The 22,145-nt window shown below is 37.3% G+C and overlaps 1 protein-coding gene across 1 annotated transcript; it reads left to right on the plus strand.

Annotated features, from left to right (window-relative positions):
* Positions 1-731: 731 nt before the first annotated feature.
* On the plus strand, positions 732-21,713 carry SCAND3 (SCAN domain containing 3). The gene is made up of 4 exons (XM_046640434.1): positions 732-1,717; positions 14,679-14,826; positions 17,051-18,546; positions 19,649-21,713. The coding sequence occupies exons 1-4, from the start codon at positions 1,298-1,300 to the stop codon at positions 21,563-21,565; spliced, it is 3,981 nt and encodes a 1,326-aa protein (XP_046496390.1). The 5' UTR covers positions 732-1,297; the 3' UTR covers positions 21,566-21,713.
* Positions 21,714-22,145: the final 432 nt, after the last annotated feature.

Below are 22,145 nucleotides of genomic sequence, written 5' to 3' on the forward strand. Positions count from 1 at the left end.
CCCTGCACTTTCAAATACCTTGCCTGGCAGAGCACGTGGTGAAGGAGCATGAGCCAGGAGGGAATTTTCTGGTTGCTCCTCGCTAGTGACTCGCTAGGCTCTGAAAACACGTCTATATTTTCCTTGCTGGTTTTCTGGGGCTAGTTTCCCACAATTGTATACAGCACCGCTCACAGAGCCAGAACAGGCAGAAATAGCCACTGCTGTCATTAGGGCGAAGCTCGCTCTTCACGGGTTTTCCCATCCATAAAAGGGAAAGATGGGACTAGATCTTACAGTTCTTTTTAAGCCTGACTTGCGGTGACCGGGAAAGGAGACAGTGGCCCAGAACTATCTAGAAAAGGCCGGGTGGAGCCTACAAACTCGCTGACTTGGCTTTCGCAGCAGGGATGCTCTTCTACGTTTGTTTTAGGACACAAGGTGAGTACCGCAGTCTGAGCGCCAGCGAAGGTCTAGCACCGTGACAAGAAAACCCAGAGCAGCCTCAACACTAGTGCTACTCACACTGAGAAACTCTTTTCACCGGATGACAGATAACTGGGTAACTCGAGAGTTAAGTTTCTGTACAGTTTACAGAGTACTTGCCGCACGTTGACCAGTCCGCGTTACCACAACCACAGAGATGATTGCACCGCCTGGAATCCTAGAGCGGACCGGAAGTGAGGGCAGCTTCCCGGGCCTGGAGGGAACGTGCTGGGGCCTGCGGCGGGTGTGTCAAGTGAGCGGTACCCTCGGCCCGCTTGTCCGGCTTTGCGCGAGAGGGTTTGAGCTCCTCATAGGTGGAAGCTGCGGCTGAGGGAAGGCTGCGTCTGTGCGGCGACAATCGGGCTTCCTCCACACGGCTCGTTGTGGGGGAGGAGCCCCTCTCCATCCCCGCCCTGGCCTGGGCTACCAGGAGCTCCGGTTTCAGAGCGACCTTCTCTCTAGTTTCCTTGCCCCACCTCGTATACCCAGGCTTTATTTAGGGCCAAAGTGTCCTTGATAACCTGACTTTACTGTCTCGCAAGTAACCTGCCACTCAATTTGTGACCCTGCAGCTTTAGTGAGTATTTCTGTGCTCACTATTTCCGGTCTTGTCAGAGGATGGCTTCACTTTCAAAGGAATTGTTCGAGTAACAGCCCTGTGTTGTCACGCAAACAAATCCTTTTTCACTGCATCTGTAATTTTTCTCTGGTAACAGTCTTCTTATATCGAAAACTTTCCTGATCAAAGATTAAGTGGGGACTTCAAGTAAAATCACCCATCTGCCTAGACCCCAATTGGAGAGAGCATTCCTCTGAGCTGTCTAAGCTTAGGATGGCGGTGGCCTCCAGGGCCCTTCCAGCCTTGGCTGGCCAGGCTTCAGAGGAACAAGGGGAGATTATCAAAGTAAAAGTTAAAGAAGAAGATCATGTTTGGGATCAGGAATCCTACCTACAGAAGAATTTGTCTGATAACAGGGAACTCTCTCGTCAGCGCTTCAGGCAGTTCTGCTATCACGAGACACCTGGACCCAGGGAGGCTCTGAGCCAACTGCGGGAACTTTGCAGTCAGTGGCTGAGCCCAGAGATACATACCAAGGAGCAGATCCTGGAATTGTTGGTGCTGGAGCAGTTCCTGACCATCCTGCCTGAGGAGCTCCAGGCTTGGGTGCGGGAGCATAATCCTAAGAGTGGAGAGGAGGTGGTGACTGTGCTGGAAGATTTGGAGAGGGAGCTTGATGAACCTAGACAGCAGGTGAGAAATCGGAGGGGCCATCTTCTTTGGAGAATTTTGAGTGCATGGGTCCAAAACAGAGTAAGTGGGATTAACTTCATACTGGTGGCTGCAAATTCTGGTTTGGGGTATTAGTATTTGATCATCGGTGTAGATGAATAGATTCATGCTTTTGGGATAACAACTTTCATGTAAGTGATAGCTGATCCAAATAAGTAGATGATTTAACCAAATGGGAAACCTTGATCTATTGCTTACCCGTATAAAATATATTTTATTTAGTCACTGTGAGATTAAAGTAGTGCTCTCTTCTTATGATGCCCACTACTTTTACCATATATGAAAATAAATCAGTATAAGAATATAAGGAACACCTTCTGGGAGAGATAAATAAAGAAGTAGCCAATTTAATGGAAATGGTGAATCATAAGATCTGGGTTCTGTGATAGGTTCTGTCACTAATTAACTGTGTACCTTGGACATATCACATCTTCTCTGAGCTTTAATGTCTTCATCTGTATAATGAAGAGATTAATTGCATCATTGTCTAGATGCTTTTCAGTACTTGGAGTTATTGGTATGTGAGGTGTATTGAGCCCAGTATTCTGTCTTTTACAATTATGCTAGAGGTTATTTTTAAAAGAGTATACTTGCCTTCTGTGACAGTAATTGTAGAACATTATGAATATTGCTAAACTTTCTTACATTTCTATACTGATACTATGCATACATTTATCTGAACTCTTTTTGAATATGAACATTTCATGTATACAGTCTGATCTGTTAAAACACGTTTTTCTGGAATGCAAAATCTTTCATATGAGATTGGTGAATAGGGAAGTGAGTCAGTATAATGCTGAAATTATACTGGCTCATACATGAGTTTTCCTAGCAAGGTGATATTTTGGGCCACAAGGTATCCGATGATAGCTGAATGCAGCAAGTTGTGAAGACATATGGTACTGTATATAATGCCCATTCACTTCCACATCCTTTCTCTTGGCTCTCTTGGACACAATCTCTGTTTTGGAAGTGCTTATTTGCATGCTGCTACCCGCCCCCCCCCCCATCTTTGTGCATTTTTTGCTAAACTTTTTTGTATTCCAGAAAATGAACAAGCAAAGGGGTTTGCGGGTGCCACAGAAGCATACTGGTGATAAAATTTCTGCTTGTGAGTGTAAAAGAAGAAAAGCTTTAACAATTGAAGAAAAGCTCAAAGTTATAAAATGTTTTGAAAGAAAGAACCTGTGACATTGGTTGTGCAAACAGCATAAAGGAATCAACTTTGCATACAATTACAGATGCTGCTGGGAAAATAAGAGAAAGTTATCTAGCTGGAAGAACTGCCAGTGCTACAAAATCTGTTAGAACAAGGCATAAGGAAATGGAATATTTGTTAAGTGTGTGGATTGAATACCAAACAAAGACGCAATCAGGGGCAACCCTTCTCAAAATTAAAGAGAAAGCCTTGGCATTACATGAAGACTTTGAGAAAAAAGCTGAAAGTCCTGCAGAAGTGCCTTCATTTAGTGCAAGTAGTGGCTGGGTTAGTGGCTTCAAGAACCACTGTGCTTTCCACATTGTTAAGCTCTCTGATGAAGCTGTGAGTGCAGATGAAGAAGCTGCAGACATTCCCCCTAGTGTTAAGAAATTTGATTGGTGAAGAAGGCTATACCCTGGATCAGATTTTTAATATTGATGAAATGAGTATCAGTTGGAAGTAAATACCCTCAAAGGCCTATATCTCAAAGGAAGAAATATAAGCTCCAGGGTTTAAGGCTACAAAAGATCAACTGACTGTGATGCTGGGTGCAAATGCCAGTGGAGACTTAAAACCTGCTGTGATTTATCACTGCCAACCCACAAGCTTTGGAACGAATTGTAAAGACTAGCCTTGGTGTCTACTATAGGTCTAGCAAGAGAGGCTGGGTGACAGGGCAGATATTTACTGATCTTTTTTTTGTAGATGAGTTAAAAAAAACATTGCAAGAGGAAAAATTTGTCTCTCAAAATTCTTTTAATTCTCAGTAATACACCAAGCCATCCTCTAACAGCTGCTGAGCTTTCTTCCAATATTAAAGGTCTCTTTTTACCTCCTAATACAACTTCTTTACTCCAGCCCCTTGATCAGGGTGTGATTGCAGCCTTCAAAGCTTATCATTTAAGGAAAACATTCAAGATGTTTATTGCATCAACAGGGGGTGACAATGCACACACGGTTTTTGAATTCTGGAATCAATTCAACATTAAACTTGCAACTGATATATTGCAGAAGCCCGAAATGATGTCACAAAAGCCTGCTTGCATGGGATATGGCATAAAATTCTCCCTTATTTAATTCATGATTCTAAAGGCTTTGAACCTTAAGAAGAACTGCCCCAAATCAAAGCAAGCTGTGATGCTCTTGCAGAGGAGGTTGGATTTGAAGAAGTTGAGAGGGAAGATATTGAGGAGCTGCTGCAATCTCATGCAGAAGTTCTGTCTACACAAGAGCTACAACAGTTAGTTGCTGAGGCACAAATGGAAGGTGTGCAAGACGATGAGGCAGTTCAGCAAGCTGCCCCACAAGAGCTTTTCACTCCTCAGTTATCTTCTGTTTTAAGTATGACAGAGAAGCAGTTGCAGTGGATAGAAGATAATGACTACAATGCAGGACACAGCAGGATTGCACTTCATGGTATTAGGTCCTATTTGGAGCCATATAAGCAGCTTCTTTATGAAGGAAGTAAAATGTTTAAGCAGCAACAATTGGCTATCTTTTTATAAGCCAAGGTCAAAGAAAGAAAACAAGACGATGAGCCAGAACCATCATTACATTTCTTGTACTATCACTCCATTTCTTGGAAAGTGTGCAGTGCTTCTCCACCTGAAATGATGATGCTGTCCCTCTCCCCTTGCCTTACCCTTTCCTTTCACCCCTTTCTAACAAGATACCATCACCTTTCTAAGGTAAAATCCTATACTTAATGTAATATTTCTTTCGTTAATACGTCTTTTTTGACTATACTTGTATTTTTGCTGGACTTGCTATAGTTTTACTAGTGCTCTGGTGACAAAGTTGTGTAGATTTTAAATAGTCTACTCTGTAACTTTATTTTCTCCATAAATCCTGTTTTTGTGCTCTTTTGCAGAAAGCATGTTTTTTCATGGTTCGTCTATTATGTTATAGCATAGATGCCTGTCCAGGTGGCCTCTTACCTCTAGGCAGCACACCTTTTCCTTTTGTTTGAGATAAACAGTATTGAGGTTTTTCCCTTAAGATGTGCCTGTAACTTTAGAATTTCTCTCTTCTAGCTTTGTTGGAAAATGCAGCACTTGGTAGGACTTGGCGTTTGGTCAGTCCTGAGTGATGTTCAGGGTTACTCCTGATCCTGTTTGATAGTTTTTCATGACTCAGTGTTATAGACATTTCCTAGTCTTTCTGAATATCAAATATGCATAAATGTTTCTCCTTTTTTCTTGTTCCTGTGTGATTTCTGAAAGGAGAAAATGCCATTGTTGCAGACACTTTTAGCTGCCAACCCAATATCTATTCTCCCCTTCTTTCTTCCTTAAAGAATGCTTTGTTTCATCTTGGCAATGTACCTAACTAAATACTTTTGCAGCTTTTTTTATACTAGAGTTGACCGTGCAACGTAGTTCTGGCCAGGAAGAAATAAGCATATTTTGGGGGGTTTCTGGGGAAGTTTTTACTTTCCTTATAAAATGAGACAGATGTGTTTAGTTCTGCCTTTTCCCACTTCCTGTCTTGAACATGAATGTGATATCTGGAGCTGTGGTAGCCATCTTGTGACCATGAAGTGATGATAAGCATGAGGACAAATACCAATATGTTAAGAATGGCAGAGCAGAATTATAAAGACAGCTAGAGTCCCTGACAAAACTGTTAGATAAGTGAGTCAGTGCCAACAACCCTCCTCTGGACTTCTTGTCACTTGACAAAAATAAACCCCTATTGGTTTAAGCCTAAGTTGGGTGTCCTAATTGGGAAATATATGCATTTCTAATGAATACAACCAAGTTTACTCCACCATTTTACAACCAAATGTTTCCTACTAGAATTTTTTTTTTTTTAAATCAAATGTAGAACTCATATAGTGAAAGGCAAATGACTGTCATAACCAGTTGGAAGTAATTTCAGTTTTGTAACTTGTTACTGCCCTCCCCAAGGCACCCTTTAAACTTCTGTGGTAGAGGCCAAGTGGAATTCCTCTTATTCCTTCTAAGACCAGGCTGACCTACCTTGAACTAGTCCCTCTGTTGGAAAAGTAGAGGAATCAAGAGGCTAGATATGTGTTTGTGTGCCTGTGTGTGCGTGTGCGCATGAGCACCTGCTTGCCCAGTTGGGGAGGAGGAGTCAGTGGGAAATCCATCACAATGAGCCATATCTATATTTTGTTTCATATCTTAGTTGCTCTAAGGGCTGATTGTGCTTGTACTAACTTTACAGAATTGATATGATTGTTTAGTTATAAGCAGCAGGTTACCCTGTCTCCCAGATGACTTATATCTCTCACTCCAGGATCCTGTTTCCTCCAATTATGGAAAGATTTGAGCCAACTGAAATGCATGCCGTTATATTATACAAAGAAATCTACGTAAGATATCTTATTCTTAAGATCAGAGAAGGGAAAATCTTAACCAAAAGTAACTGGCTCAACCATTTCATGAATTTTGTTTTAAAAGAAAATTAATTTGGTTTCTTGTATACTTTGTACAGTCTAAGAAGAGAGAGTAAGTCTATAACACAGTGTTCACCTTGGGAGAAAGGAGCGTGACACATAAATTCCTTAAATCCCACCATGACGTTATAATACACCATTGCTTTCATGTCCTCATATACCATTGAATATTTCCTTTTGGAATATTCTGGTTTATGTTCAACTTGAGTTCAATATCTGTGGACATTTTCCAGCAATGCAGCAGAGTAAGTTCTACCACTCACACCTTTTACTGTTAACTTTATTTCAGCATCTTGTTCTGCCCAGTGAATCTCAATTATTAGAGTTCATAGTTCTGACAGTATTTGTTCTCCACCGACCAATGGTCTGTAGAATTGGGGAAAAAAGAAAAAGATCGACACTGTTGTTGCCATACAATCAAAAATAGTTACGGTTTAATGTTAGGTGGGTCAGAAAAGTTGTCTCCACAATGCCTTATGTTTTAATTTCTATGGATATTGCTGATGAATATAAAGTCATCTGTAATCTACTGGACATTTTAAAATATAACATTTTCACTAGCTGACACCTGAATATTGGCATGGCCTCTCTTTTTCTTTTCTTTTTATTTATTTATTTATTTATTTATTTATTTGAGGAAGATTAGCCCTGAGCTAACGTCTGCTGCCAATCCTCCTCTTTTTGCTGAGGAAGACTGGTCCTGAGCTAACATCCATGCCCATCTTCCTCTACTTTATATGTGGGATCCCTGCCACAGCATGGCTTGCCAAGCAGTGTATAGGTCCACACCTGGGATTCAAACCAGCAAACCCCGGGCTGCCAAAGCAGAACGTGTGAACTTAACTGCTGCACCATTTGGCCAGCCCTTCTTTTTAATTTTTAAAGAGAAAAGAATCACAACAGCATTTAGCATAGGAAATGATGGGATGGCACTAATACACGTTATTACCTTCATTAACTTTCCTAATCCAGCAAAAATTAGGCAGTTCTATTGCCAATTATAGGATAACCCTTGATTATTTAACCTAGCATTTTTTTTCAATGTACACAAAAGGGGAATTGGCCAGCCAGCTTAAATAAATCAGGACATGAAGGTCAGTATTTATGGTAATTTGAGTTGTGTTCACAAATTCATTCAGTACTTTTGTAATTGAGATTGATCAATGAATAACATTTTTAAGGCAGTATTATGAACATCCCTGTGTATTATAATTGACTTTTTTTACTCATTTCATGGCAACTTCTCCTTTTATAGTATCATGGATAAAAAGCCTTTCTTTTCCTTAACATGTTTGATTTGTTTTAATTTGCTTTGTTTTGGTTTTGTTTTCCATTGCTTGGCTTGTCCTTGCTTGGTAGTGAAAATCTCAACACGAGCTCAGATATCCATGAAGGCATCACTTCCAAACCATAAAATATTCCAGATTTATTTTATTTTCCCTGTGCCAGGTCCAGATAATCTACATACAAAAAGCTCATATCTGAATGTATAAAGTACTACAAATCAATTTTAAAAAAGACAGATACCTCTATAGAAAAATTAACAAAAGACTTGAACATGCACTTTACAAAAAAAAAGGATAATCAGTTAGCCAATAAAATTGTAAAACAATTAATCTTAGTAATCAGAAAAATGCAAATTAAAACATGTGGAACCACTTTATTGTAACCATTGTGGATTAAATTAAAATTGCTGACATGACCAAATTTTGGTAAGGATGCTGAGCTACTGGAATGCTTATGTACTACTGGTAGTAATAAGTTAAGACACCTTTGTAAATATCTACCATGTATAAGCATATTCTATGATCCAGCAAACCCGCTACAAGGTATATATCTAACAGAAACACATTCAAAGACATGTAAATTAATATTAATAGCAGCATTATTATAATTGCCAAAAACTGTAAACAACTCAACTGCCCTTTAAAAGAGGAGTGGATGAATATATTATGGTATATTTGTACAGTTGAGGACTATACAACAATGAAAATGAATGAACAACTGCTACATTCAACAATGTGGATGAATTTCACAAACATAATGTTGAGCAAAAGAAGCCAGACAAAATAAATACATATTGTATGATTCTGTTTACTAAAGTTCCAAAAGCAAAATGAGAGTCAGCCCCCGTGGCCTAGTGGTTAAGTTTGGTGCGCTCCACTGCGGCGGCCCAGGTTTGGTTCGCAGGCACAGACATACAGCACTCTGTTAGCAGCCATGCTGTGCTGGCAGCCCACATACCGAAAAAGAGAGGAAGATTGGCACAGATGTTAGCTCAGGGTGAATCTTCAGCAAAAAAACAAAAAAGCAAAATGAAGCTGGTGATATCAGAGTAGTAGTTACTTTGGGGGGAGAGGAGGGCACAAGTAACCTTCTAAGATGCTGATAATGTACTATTTTTTTTACCTGGGTGTTTCACTTTGTGATAAGTCATTCTGCTTTAAACTTATGAGCTGTGTTCTTTATTCTAAGTTTATAATACTTCAACAAAAATATTGTATTAATAAAAAGATTTATATCTCATGATGTCTCTCACATGATAGGCTAGGATACTTGACTATATGCACATTCTTAGATTCGTATATGATGTGAATGAGAAATTACTTTTGTAAAGCCAAGGGCTAGTGAGGGAAATTTTCAGAATTAACCAAGTGTATAAATGCCCACCAGAAGATGAGCTAAGTTTTTGCAAGTTAGATGCAAAGCATGGGTAATTCATGCTAAGAACATATATGGCAGAGCATGGTTTGATTGGGTTTCCATGCTAGGGTCTTATATATTGATAGACCAGGTTGTTTTCTTTGTCCTCAAGAATATTTGGCAAAGCAGACTATTGAAATGTTTGGTTTCAGTGCAATGTGGCTTCCACAAGGCTATTTACAAGAGAACACACTTGGCAGAACTGTGAATTGGCCAGACTACGTCCACTGTAAGTGACACACTCAGAGGAGAAATTGGGTGCCATAGTCAAAGCCTCCAATTGAAGAGTCCAAGCCTATTATTTGTGCTCTTTTCACTGTAAGGTATACTAAATAAATATAAATCAGAATTTCTGTTCTTAGGGAGCTAACACTTTTAATTTTTTTAAGTAACTTATTCTTGCTCATTTTAGAATTAACCGTGGGGATGTGATTAATCCCAGAGGCTGATATTCTCTTAAGATAACTTTAGGAGGTTATTGGTTATTGAACACTTATTTTCATTAATGAATCTATTTTCATTAGATTTCACTATGGTGGAGATTCAGAATAGAATCTGCCTAACACGTGCTTACTCCCAGTCTACCTGTTGCTTAAATGACTAACAAAGATCCATATGTAGGAATGAGTAGGCAGACACACTGTTTCAGTAGAAAAAGTTATATAGTATGTTGATAACACAAATACACTGAATGAAATGCCAGACAGGAACATTCAGGGTTAATGCTAACAAACTGTGCCAAACAGTGAGCTGTTCACCAACTTCCTGGATTATTACAGCATTTCTCTATTGTCCACCGACTATCATTTTTAGGTTTGGGACAATCAGCTGTTAGATTGTAACACAGTCCAGAAAAACATACATAGTGGATGGTGTGATAACTGAATTTTCAGATTCATATTTTACAAAGATTTAGTAAGTTAATTTACAAAAATGCTGAAAGAAGGAATGCAATAGAGCTTTAAATAGGTTCTTACTTCTGGTTTCCCAAGAAAGTGAAACCTAATCAAACACCAGTGTAATGAACAGCATCATGTGGATAATTTAGAGGTAAACATGCTTTTATGTTAAAAGCAATGTTTATTCAAACTCAGTGATAATAACTTTTCTTCTGAATATTCTCACCAGATAAACCTATTTGTGAGCATTAATGTTCCTTCCTATTCAACTGCTTCCTTATTTAACCATATCATGAGTAAAATACAAGTTGTCTTCGTCTGTTCAGGTTGCTATAACAAAATACTACAAACTGGGTGGCTTATAAACAAGCAGAAGCAATGGTTCTGGAGGCTGGAAGTCCAAGATCAGGGTGCCATGATTGGGGGAGGGCCCTCTTTCAGGTTGCAGATTTCTCACTGTATCCTCACATGGTGGAAGGGGGCTAGGTAGCTCTGTGCAATCTCTTTTATAAGAGGACTAATCCCATTCATGAGGGCTCCACCTTCATGACCTAATCACCTCCCAAATGCCCTACCTCCTAAAACCATCACATTGTGTGTTACAATTTCAACATGTGAATTTTAGGGGGACACAGACTTTCAGACCACAGCCGAATCCAAGAGATATCACCTGCCAATGATAAGTAACATAAAGACCTAAGCAGGAGTGGCCAATGGCCGAGTAGTTAAGGTTGTGCACTCCCCTTCAGCGGCCCAGGGTTTCACCTGTTAGGATCCTGGGTACAGACCTAGCACCCGTTGGCAACAGATGTTAGCTCAGGGCCAATCTCAAAAAAAATAAAAGTAAGCAGACAAAACCCAGGGAAGCTAAGGAACACAGCCAACCAGCTAATTTCCATTGAAGTGAATTCTATGGGAATTACCATATTAGATAATAACTTAATGAGATATTACTATATTATAGTTTCATCTGTAGTCAGTGGAGATATCTGTGCTGCCCCAAACTTAAAGACAATAGAGGGGCCGCCCCATGGCTGAGTGGTTAAGTTCGCGCGCTCCCCTGCGGTGGCCCAGGGTTTCCCCAGTTCATATCCTGGGTGCGGACATGGCGCCACTCATCAGGCCACGATGAGGCGGCGTCCCACACGCCACAACTAGAAGGACCTGCAACTAGGATATACAACTATGTACGGTGGGGGGCAGGGGGTGGGGGCGGGATTTGGGGAGATAAAGCAGGAAGAAAAAGAGAATAGAAAATGAATTTCTACCCACTGTCTTAGGAAAAACAAAACTAATTGCTTAGTTATGGAAAAAAAGGGTTGAAAGACATGGACTTCATTCATATGCATAAATAAGCATGAAAGCATCTCTAGGGAAAACTCGAGTAAAGAAGAGTGAAATAGTCTTAGCAGATACTAACATACCATAAAGCCTCTTTAGGTAAAATTGTGGTACTGGTATATGAATAGATGGATCAATGAAACAATAGAAAGTACCAAAGTAGACTTGAATAAATATGAAAATTGTGTATACAATCCATGTGCCATCTCAAATCACTGTGGGGAAAAAGAACTTTTAAATAAATGGTGTTGGGACACAGGGATAACCATTTTGAAAAGAAACACATTAAATTCTTACCTCACATCATATATGAGTACCAGAATAAACTTTAAATGAATCATAGATCAATATATAAAATTTTAAACATTCAGGAACTAGGAGAAAACATGAATGACTTCTTTTATAATTTGAGTGTACAGAATTACTCAAAATCCGGAAGTAACATAAAGAAATTTTTCCACATGAAACACTTTTAAAATGCAGGACAAAAACCCAGAAGCAAATCAAAATAATAAATTAGTGAAAATATTTGCAAAATATTTAATGAATAACAGCTAATCTCCTTAACAGAAGTGCAATAAAAATGATCAAGAGACGTGAGCAGTTTTTCACAAACAGGTAAACAGATGGCTTTTAATTATATGAAAAGATGCTCAACTTCAGTCATAATAAGAGCAAGTCAAAACTACACTGAGGTACCATTTGTCACCTATCAGATTGGCAAAAATTCAAAAGCTAGGCAACACAGTCTGATCTGAACAGATCCTCTCATACATTGCTGGTAGAAGTACAAAATGCTACCATCCCTACAGAAGGGATTTGGGCACCATATAACACCAATTTACGCATTTACCCTTTGACCCAGCAATACTGCTTCTGGGAACTGACTTTGAAAATATATGTCTACAAATTAGAAAAACATAGACATAATTTTTCATTGTGGCATTATTTGTAAAAGCAAATTATTGTAAACAATCTAAATGCCCATCCATATAAGAGTGATTGAATAAACTATGGTGCATCAATATAATGTAATACTATGTACACATAAAAAAGAATGAGGAAGATATCTATGAGCTGGTATGAAATGATTTCTAGATAATATTTTTGTATTAAGTGGAAAAAAGGAAGTGTAAACTACTATATATAGTATGAAAATATACACATCTGCATTCCATTGTATATATATTATATATTTACACATATATAAGTATATACACACATAGACATACATATGTGTGTATATATATAATGTTTTTACTTATTTATGCAAAAATAATAGTAAAGTATCAACAAAAAAATGGTTTCTTATAAGAGTGGGTGAGAATAGAATGCAGGCTATATGAATTTGAGCAAGACTTCTCTGAATATATATTTTGATTTTTTTATATCATGTAAATGTTTTAAGTATTTAAAGAACAACATTAAATTCAAAATGATGAAACAAACAGAAACAGATGAACTCAACTGTATATCAAATTAAAAGGGTAATAACAGAAGAAAATAATTCAGGTAACTTGAACATAGTATTCTAACTACACTCTTAGTGCGATACTGTCTGTGGACATATAAAGCTGCAAACTTATATTGAATTTTACTTAGAAGGTATCTTGTTGGAAGTGTTCTACAACACAAAGTGTTGTAATTCTGAAACTATTTTGTGTTTACTGTAGGTTAGCGCAAATGAGTAAATATATATACATTGTTTTGAACTTTTTTTTTCACTGTGGAATAAGGTAAATATTTATATGGAATATGGAAAGATAAGGAAAATCCTATGGTGTTGAATTGAATTCATGCTGTTTTCTAAAATGTATTTACCAGCTCTATCCATGAAAGGGCCTAGAGGCGAGGATGCCTCATTAACAATGAGCCTACCTACTACTCAATCTTTGTTACTAAATAAACACTGTTGCCCTCTAAAATGAATCGACTTCTTGGAAAAACAGTTGAAACTAGATCTGGGACAGGGAAAATACAATGTGGTCCTTGTATTGTTTATTGTTCCGGAAAGCATGGCTGTGCTAAAAAATAACCTACTGGGGTCATGTCAAAAGGATGAAGGAACCAGATCAAAGGAGCTCCACTGGCCAAATCTGAGACATTTGGTGTATCAAAGTGAATAATGATGGAATGGATTAAAAAGTAAGTCTATAGTGATACTCAAAAACAGAGATGGACAGACAGATAAAGGAAGAGGAACATAAAGCTTTTGACAGAAAATTGCTAGCTAGTAAATGTAGAAGAAATTATAAAAGTAGGAAGTCACCATTTTGCAACCCCCAGTATGAAAACTGATTCAAGCAAAAATCATCAATGAATGCTAAAACCATTGGGGAATAGGATATTTACATAGTTTAAATTATTATCCCAAAGCTGACATTAATTACAGTGGGAAAAAAGTATTTTTAAAATGGATAGATCTGGTGGTCACTACCTTAACTAAGTGATCAAATTTGGCATTATCAACAACGAAATAACTTGATAGCATGTACCCTGTGGTGTGACACAGTAAGTACGTATCACTTATATAGTCTTCTTCCAGAAATGTTTAACTGGAATCTATCTGTGAAGAAACAACCAGACAAATTCCTGATGTGGGATATTCTATAAGACAACTGGCTCTGACTTTTCAAAATTTAATGTCATAAAAAATGCAAGAAACTATTTTTGATTAAAAGAAGCAAATAAGGTATAATGACCAAAAATAATGTATAAATATTGATTGGATCATGGACTTAAAAAAACCCATGAAATGTATTTTGGGGACAATTGGGGAAATTTAATTATAAACCATATACTAGATGATTAGTGTAAAGAGAGGATAGTGTTTTCTTTTTCACTCAACACAGTTATCCAACTTCATTGGCTTTTTTTTTTTTCATCCATAACACACTGGGCTAATGTTTTAGACATTGGGTCTAAAACAACTGTCAGATTCCTTCCTGAGTTAAACAACTCATTGTCCCTGTTAGATAATTTGCATAGCCCCCACCCCAAATATTTACTTTTAATTGCTCATACTGAAATGCATTTACAATTTTCTTTCAATTATCACAATTTAGGAAAGAGTCCTTTAATGTGTTTCCATTATTATTCCTCACAACAGAAACCACAGGGATGCATATCAACTCTTGTCCAATGGAGTCAGGCAGTTTCTGTTGTATGACTCTGGCTGTATTAGTCCCAACATTTTTTATTTCTCTTATTCTGTGTTGCACTCCTCTTAAAAAATCAGTGAAGACACTTTTTCTTCTTACATTCTATTTCACTAGAAGACTGTTTTGAGGTTTAGCTATGGTTTGTACAGACAGTGATCACTCATATTAATTTCCAAATGTACATATTTGTCCCCAGGTTCCACAGGGGACATATGGGCAGGAAGTTCCTATGGAAGAAATGACTCCTCTGGATACTGCAAGGGAGTCCTTAGGTACCCAGCTCCAGTCTATGGAAGACAGAATGGAATGTGAATCTCCAGAGCCACGCTCACTTCAAGATAATGGTGAGGATAATTTAGTCTCTGGAAAGAGGATAAGATTTGGGAGAGGGAAAGGTCTAGTCACTGAAAAGTTATCAAACCTCATTCTGTTGCAGACCCTACTGAATATAGCTGAAGGAAAAGTCACCCAGTGTAGTATAATGTTATTAAAGGAGTTGAATTAAGCTGTCAGATAATAACATAAACAATAGTTGAACACAGATTTTTTGCAATGGACTTAAGTACCTGTGGATAAACTAGAGATGCCTCTGTATATAAATCTGGAGCACTTGTCAGTGTAAGCATAGGTCCCATTTCTAGAGCCTCTGCCCCCAATTTTTGTCACATGTGACCATTTAAGACTTGGAAATACTGTTTAGAAATTTTACTCAAGAAATTGGAATTTCTGAAGTCTATGTCCATTAGAGTTCTAAGGACTGTTAGTAGTATAATGTGTTGTGGAGACAGGAGTGCATGCTCACCTAGTTCTGGAGCAGTTATCTTTTCCAAAAGGCTTAAGTATAATTGATAGAATTTTTATTTTTTCTCATATAGCCCTGGCAACTCCCTATTCCCTGCTTATTCTAGACCTATTAATATTTATTCTACTAACTTCTGGAGCTCATATTCTCCTGGTTCTCATTTACATTGCCCTATATTCCTTCCCTCCCCCAAATTCATCCTTGTTTACCTTCCTTTTCTGCTCATAACATGGCACAAAATACATCAGCATGGAAAGAAATAATAACCATGTAATGGTCTTTTCAGTCACATTTTGAGATACCACTTACCATGAGTGTTGTCATCTTCATTAGAAAGTCCCCAAATTTTTATCCAGCATTTTCCTGTGTAGTAATGTGTTAGATAATGGAAAAAATACTAGAGAAATAAGTGATCACTGCTTCTTTAGAAACTTAAAATCTTGTTAATCTACATATGAAACAGTTAAAGAAGAAAGTGCTACAGTTCTAGTTTGTGTTATGAATAAATTATATTTTTCAAGAAAGGAGAACTCACTGTGAGCTTAAATTAAATGATCAAAGAAGTCTCATGGAACAATTGAGAATTAAGTAAGACCAAAACACACAGTAACATACCATTAATTTGAACCTAATTTTGGAAATATGAACATTTGAGAATGATTTAAATTTACCAGTTCAATATTTAATATGCAAATTGGCAGTATAAACAATGTTGACTTGAGCGAAACTGTTTTTTCCAAGCAGCTATAAAACTATCTAGAGGTGATATGGTAATTCCAAATTATTCTTTTTGATTTTTTCAAAATAGTTTCCTTAAGACTAGCCAAGTTTGAATTATTCTAAATGTTCCTGTTATTATGAATATTCTAAACATTTATTTTAATATGCTGTATTAATTCAGAGATTTTTCACTCAAGCTCATCTGCTACTCTTTCTTTTTTTTTTTTTTAAGGATTGGCACCTGGGCTAACAACTGTTGCCAATCTTTTTTTTTTTTTTTTTTTTTGTTTTTTCTCCCCCACCCCCCCCCCCCCTCCCCCCCTACACAGTTGCATATCCTAGTTGCAGGTCCTTCTAGTTGTGGGATGTGGGACGCCGCCTCAACGTGGCCTAACTAGCGGTGCCATGTCCGCGCCCAGGATCCGAACCCTGGGCCACCACAGCGGAGCCTGCGAACTTAACCACTTGGCCACGGAGCCGGCCCCTGCTACTCTTTCTTTATTAAAATTAGTAATAAAGATATTTGTTCTGGGCTTATAGTTTCACAAGCCCTGAAAGGGAGCTGATATAAATGTATGATATTGAAGCTTAAGCCCCAAATGTTGCTATAACAGGTAACCTGACTGAATAAAACAAAATGCAGTATAATCTGAGGCTTTTAAAAAAATCGATTACTACATTGCTGAGTGATCTCTAGCCAAAAAAAATTTCCTGTGTAGTTAATAAATAAAAAATAATAACATCGACCTACTTCCTGTTTTATATAAAACAGTGGTTTACTTCAAGGCTAACCCCAGATGCTGCTTTGGAAAGTTACATCCTGACTTTCCACTCTTTCCTATATCAGAACTTTTCGTTCCTTGCTAGAGTTCTTCATTTACCTCTCTTTATTCCTCGAGGTGGGGCTCCTACCCAAAATTGTATCCCCCCTCTTGTGTGTCCATAGTCTCTACTTCTACCCAAGCTCTAGTGGCTACTTGGGCAATATATGTAGTTTAAGTTATATTCCCAAATATTCTAATTGACTTTTTTTCTTTATATTTTAGGGTCATTTTTGTGGCTTTCCATGATGTCTCAAAGCATGGGTGATGATAATCTCAGTAGCTTAGATACTAATGAAGCAGAAATTGAACCAGAAAACATGAGAGAAAAGTTCTTCAGAAGCTTAGCATTGTTATTGGAAAACAAAAGTAATAACACCAAGATATTTTCTAAAGCAAAGTACTGTCAATTAATAAGGGAAGTGAAAGAGGCTAAAGCAAAGGCAAAAAAGGAATCAGTTGACTACCGTCGCTTAGCTAGATTTGATGTGATCCTTGTACAAGGAAATGAGAAGCTGATTGAAGCTATAAATGGGGAAACAGATAAAATACGGTATTATTTACACAGTGAGGACTTATTTGACATTCTGCATGATACACATCTCAGCATTGGACATGGTGGACGTACCCGCATGGAAAAAGAGTTACAAGCAAAATACAAGAACATCACGAAAGAAGTTATAATGCTATACTTGACACTCTGCAAACTGTGCCAGCAGAAAAATTCAAAACTCAAGAAAGTTCTAGCATCAAAGCCAATTAAGGAAGTTCACTCAAGATGCCAAGTGGATCTTATAGACATGCAGTTGAATCCTGATGGGGAATATAAATTTATTATGCATTATCAAGACCTTCGTACAAAGTTGAGTTTTTTGCGGTCATTAAAATCTAAAAGGCCTAAGGAAGTTGCACATGCTCTTTTAGATATTTTTACAATTATTGGAGCACCAAGTGTCCTACAATCTGATAATGGAAGGGAATTTTCAAGCCAAATTGTCAGTGAACTCAGTAATATTTGGCCAGAATTGAAAATTGTCCATGGGAAACCTCAGCCCTGCCAAAGCCAAAGTTCTATGAATCAAATTAACGAGGATATCCAAAACAGGATTGTCTCCTGGATGCAAACTAACAATTCATCACACTGGGCTGAATTTTTGTGGTTCATTCAGATGATCCAAAATCAACCCTATCACAGAGGCATGCAACAGACTCCATATGAAGGTACTTTTAACTCTGAAGCTAAGCTGGGCCTGTCTCATTCTCAGTTAACTGAAGAACTTGTCACCAGCCTGAACACAGAAAATGAATTAGAACAGGCCAACAAAGAATTAGAAAATACTCTAAGAGCCCAGTATGAAGAAAACATTGAGACCGGAACAGACAGTAGTGATACTGATGAGAATCTTTCTGTCACTCCTAAGGTAGTCAAAAAAACCCCTCCTGAAAGCAGACTAAACTTTTCATCCTGTGTAGTTTGTGAAAAAGAATGCACAGGGGCTCATAGTTGTATATCATGTGATAGAAATGTTCATGCCTTCTGCGGAGTGCCCTCTCAGCATGAGACTGAGGGCTATCATCCCAGAATAACGTGCAGTCTTTGCTATGAGACCACTACAATGAAAAGGAAACATGATGGGATTCAAAGAAGTTTGACTGTTCAACCTTCCAAAATGCTAAAGCCATCAGAGACACCATTTTCATCAGAGAAAGTAGGAGATTGGGTAAGATTTTGAGTATCTGCTATAGAACAAAAGAGAAGAACTTCATTACACTTTCCTGTGATGGTAATGAAAGAGAATTTTGGATGCAGTATACTTAAGCACAATTACAGCTATCTCAGATATATTTTCTCTAAAGAAAGGCCCATTATTTTTAATGCCTCCCTGCACTCCTTTTTTCAAGTTGGAAGTTATAACCTTGAATGCTGTGTTACTTGTTGTTCTGGGGAGATGAATAGTATCTCTTTTATTGCTTTCTGATGTCAGGCATTTCCTGAGGGAATGAGAAAGCTATAATCCATGGTGTATGATGTGTATGTTGTATATCAAGATATATGTTTCTAGAAGGATGAATTTGAGAGGAGATGAATTGAATGTTACTTTGTTTTAATTGTCTGTGAGTTTGGGTCGGGAGGTAAGCTAAGAAAGGGCATTGACTTCAGGTCAAGTGAAGAAATGTTTAGGAAGGGCAGGAGATGGTAAATTTGGTTGGGGGATATGGATTTGTTTTTGGAAAGCAGTTTTCAGATTCAAATAGAGAGCGTGAGATAAGGCCAAAGAGATTTTAAAACAGTAGGTTTTATAGAGTTAATGTGTATTCAGGTTAGAGTTTTGAAATATAGAGGTTACACATGATTTGGGCCAGTAGTACTCAGAGTATGATCTTCAGACCAGTGCTGGCCTGCAAACTATTTATACCAGTCCATAATGAGGTAAGTCTATCAGTTGAGAGTATTTATAAACTTATAACAATTTGACATAGCTGCAATACCCAAGCACATGATTAATGAACTCATCTTTTTAAATAGAATATAGACCAGTTTGGGTGTTTTTAAATTCTCAAGGTGAGTCACATGGTAGGAGTTGCACACTAGTCAAGCACAATAGGTTCACATTACAATGTGTGATATTTTATGGTTAGTTTGTCAGCTGTGACTCAAAAGTGTATAACACTCTGAGAAAATGTAAGCATTTATTTATCTTTGTAGCTTGATTTTAACATCATTTTTTATTTTTAGTCAAGCCTGGTTTTTAACTTATAGTTTAACATTATTAGATAAAGGAGGAAAGTAAAATTCTTATTATTTTTAATCCTAATTTGCAGATGGCAAAACAAGCTTCACTGGATTTTTTTGTGAAGAAAAGACACACCTGTTCTGAATACGGCAGTAGTGGTAAAAGAAATGGTAACAATGGAAATCATCCCGAAGAAGTGAAAACCAAAAGAGTTCATACTAGTTTTACTCGAAAGTATGATCCCTCATATATTGAGTTTGGCTTTGTAGCTGTGATTGACGGCGAAGTGCTAAAACCACAGTGTATCATTTGTGGAGATGTGCTAGCTAATGAAGCAATGAAGCCTTCAAAACTTAAGCGGCATTTATATTCAAAACATAAAGAAATAAGTTCACAACCAAAAGAATTCTTTGAAAGAAAGAGTAGTGAATTAAAAAGCCAACCAAAGCAGGTGTTCAATGTTTCTCATATAAACATTAGTGCTTTGCGGGCTTCTTATAAAGTAGCACTTCCGGTTGCTAAGTCTAAAACACCATACACAATTGCCGAGACACTAGTGAAAGACTGCATCAAAGAAGTTTGCTTGGAAATGTTGGGTGAATCTGCAGCTAAGAAGGTAGCTCAAGTACCACTTTCCAATGACACCATAGCTCGACGTATTCAGGAACTGGCTAATGATATGGAAGACCAACTCATAGAACAAATAAAATTAGCAAAGTATTTTTCGTTGCAACTTGACGAATGCAGAGATATTGCTAACATGATAATTCTTTTAGTATATGTAAGGTTTGAACATGATGATGATATAAAGGAAGAATTCTTTTTTTCAGCCTCTTTACCAACAAATATAACTAGCTCAGAACTGTATGAAGCTATAAAGAATTACATTGTCAACAAATGCGGTTTGGAATTTAAGTGGTGTGTAGGAGTGTGTTCCGATGGTGCAGCTTCAATGACAGGAAAACATTCTGAAGTGGTTACCCAGATTAAGGCACTTGCGCCAGAATGTCGAATAACACATTGCTTCATTCATCGAGAAAGTCTTGCTATGAAAAAAATATCAGCTGAACTAAATAGTGTGCTTACAGACATAGTAAAAATTGTGAATTATGTAAAATCTAATGCATTAAATTCAAGATTATTCTCTTTATTATGTGATAATATGGAAACTGATCATAAGCAACTGTTATTGCATGCTGAGATACGGTGGTTATCCCGGGGAAAAGTTCTATCAAGAATGTTTGAAATAAGAAATGAACTTTTAGTATTTCTGCAAAGCAAGAAACCAGTTTGGTCCCAACTTTTCAAAGATGTGAATTGGACAGCCAGACTTGCTTATTTATCTGATATCTTCAGTATTTTTAATGATCTTAATGTTTCCATGCAAGGAAAGAATGCAACATGTTTTTCAATGGCAGATAAGATCGAAGGACAAAAACAAAAGTTAGGAGCTTGGAAAAACCGAGTTTCTACAGACTGTTATGACATGTTCCATAATTTAACAACAGTTATCAACGAGGTGGGTCATGACCTTGATATTGCACATCTGCGAAAGGTTATCAGGGAACATCTTACAAATTTGTTAGATTGTTTTGAATTGTATTTTCCATCAAAAGAAGATCCACGCATAGGAAATTCATGGATCCAAAATCCATTTCTTTCATCAAAAGATAATTTAAATTTAACTATAACTTTACAGGATAAGTTATTGAAGCTGGCTACTGATGAAGGATTGAAAATGAATTTTGAAAATACTGCATCACTTGCTTCATTTTGGATAAAAGTTAAAAATGAATATCCTGAGCTTGCTGAGATTGCTTTGAAGACTCTTCTTCTATTCCCCTCAACGTACCTCTGTGAGACTGGGTTCTCTACTCTGAGTGTTATTAAAACAAAACACAGAAACAGTTTAAATATACATTATCCACTGAGAGTAGCATTGTCATCAATCCAACCTAGATTAGACAAATTAACAAGCAAGAAGCAAGCTCATTTATCACATTAAAAACTTTAAATATTGATATATATATCAATATATATGCATACGGCATTATGGAAGTTGATTGATGCATATAGGCATTATGGAAGTATGAAAAATTATGATTAAAATAGCAATTTTCTATATAAACTGCCTATATGTAAACTTTCAGTTAAGAAACTGTACAGTTCTTATAATTCTTTTATTTTTCCGTTATATTTGTTATATTTATTAAAATGTAATTTTAAATCTGTTGGTACTAATATTAAAAAATTTGGTCTTGGTATTTTGTATGTCTTTTTATTATTGTATTTCATGAGGATATTACGATTGTAGGATGACTTCAGGATGGGGAATGATTTCTTTGAGATGGCAGATTAAATCAGTGAAGAGAAGTGAATTCAAGGGGTGGAGTTAGAATTTGAATGCATGGGAGGGGGTCAGTACGTTGTTAAGCTTGTTAAGCTGATCCTGGTTATGTTGGAAGTTGATGTTAAGTTCCTTTTGTAGGTGTATGTTTAGACACAGTGTTTTAAGTGGGTGAGGGGGAGGGAAACACTTATCTTCTAATGGTGTTATGGCTTTGGATGCATATTGATTAATTCTG

The sequence above is a fragment of the Equus quagga genome, chromosome 15, assembly GCF_021613505.1.
Source record: "Equus quagga isolate Etosha38 chromosome 15, UCLA_HA_Equagga_1.0, whole genome shotgun sequence".
Classification (NCBI taxonomy): domain Eukaryota; kingdom Metazoa; phylum Chordata; class Mammalia; order Perissodactyla; family Equidae; genus Equus; species Equus quagga.

Bases quoted from the DNA above. Each gene is read 5' to 3' on its own strand.
- SCAND3 (XM_046640434.1), top strand. From the start codon at position 1,298: ATGGCGGTGGCCTCCAGGGCCCTTCCAGCCTTGGCTGGCCAGGCTTCA. The intron at 1,718-14,678 runs GTGAGAAATCGG...ATTTGTCCCCAG, and splicing joins TTGATGAACCTAGACAGCAG to GTTCCACAGGGGACATATGG. The intron at 18,547-19,648 runs GTAAGATTTTGA...CCTAATTTGCAG, and splicing joins CAGAGAAAGTAGGAGATTGG to ATGGCAAAACAAGCTTCACT.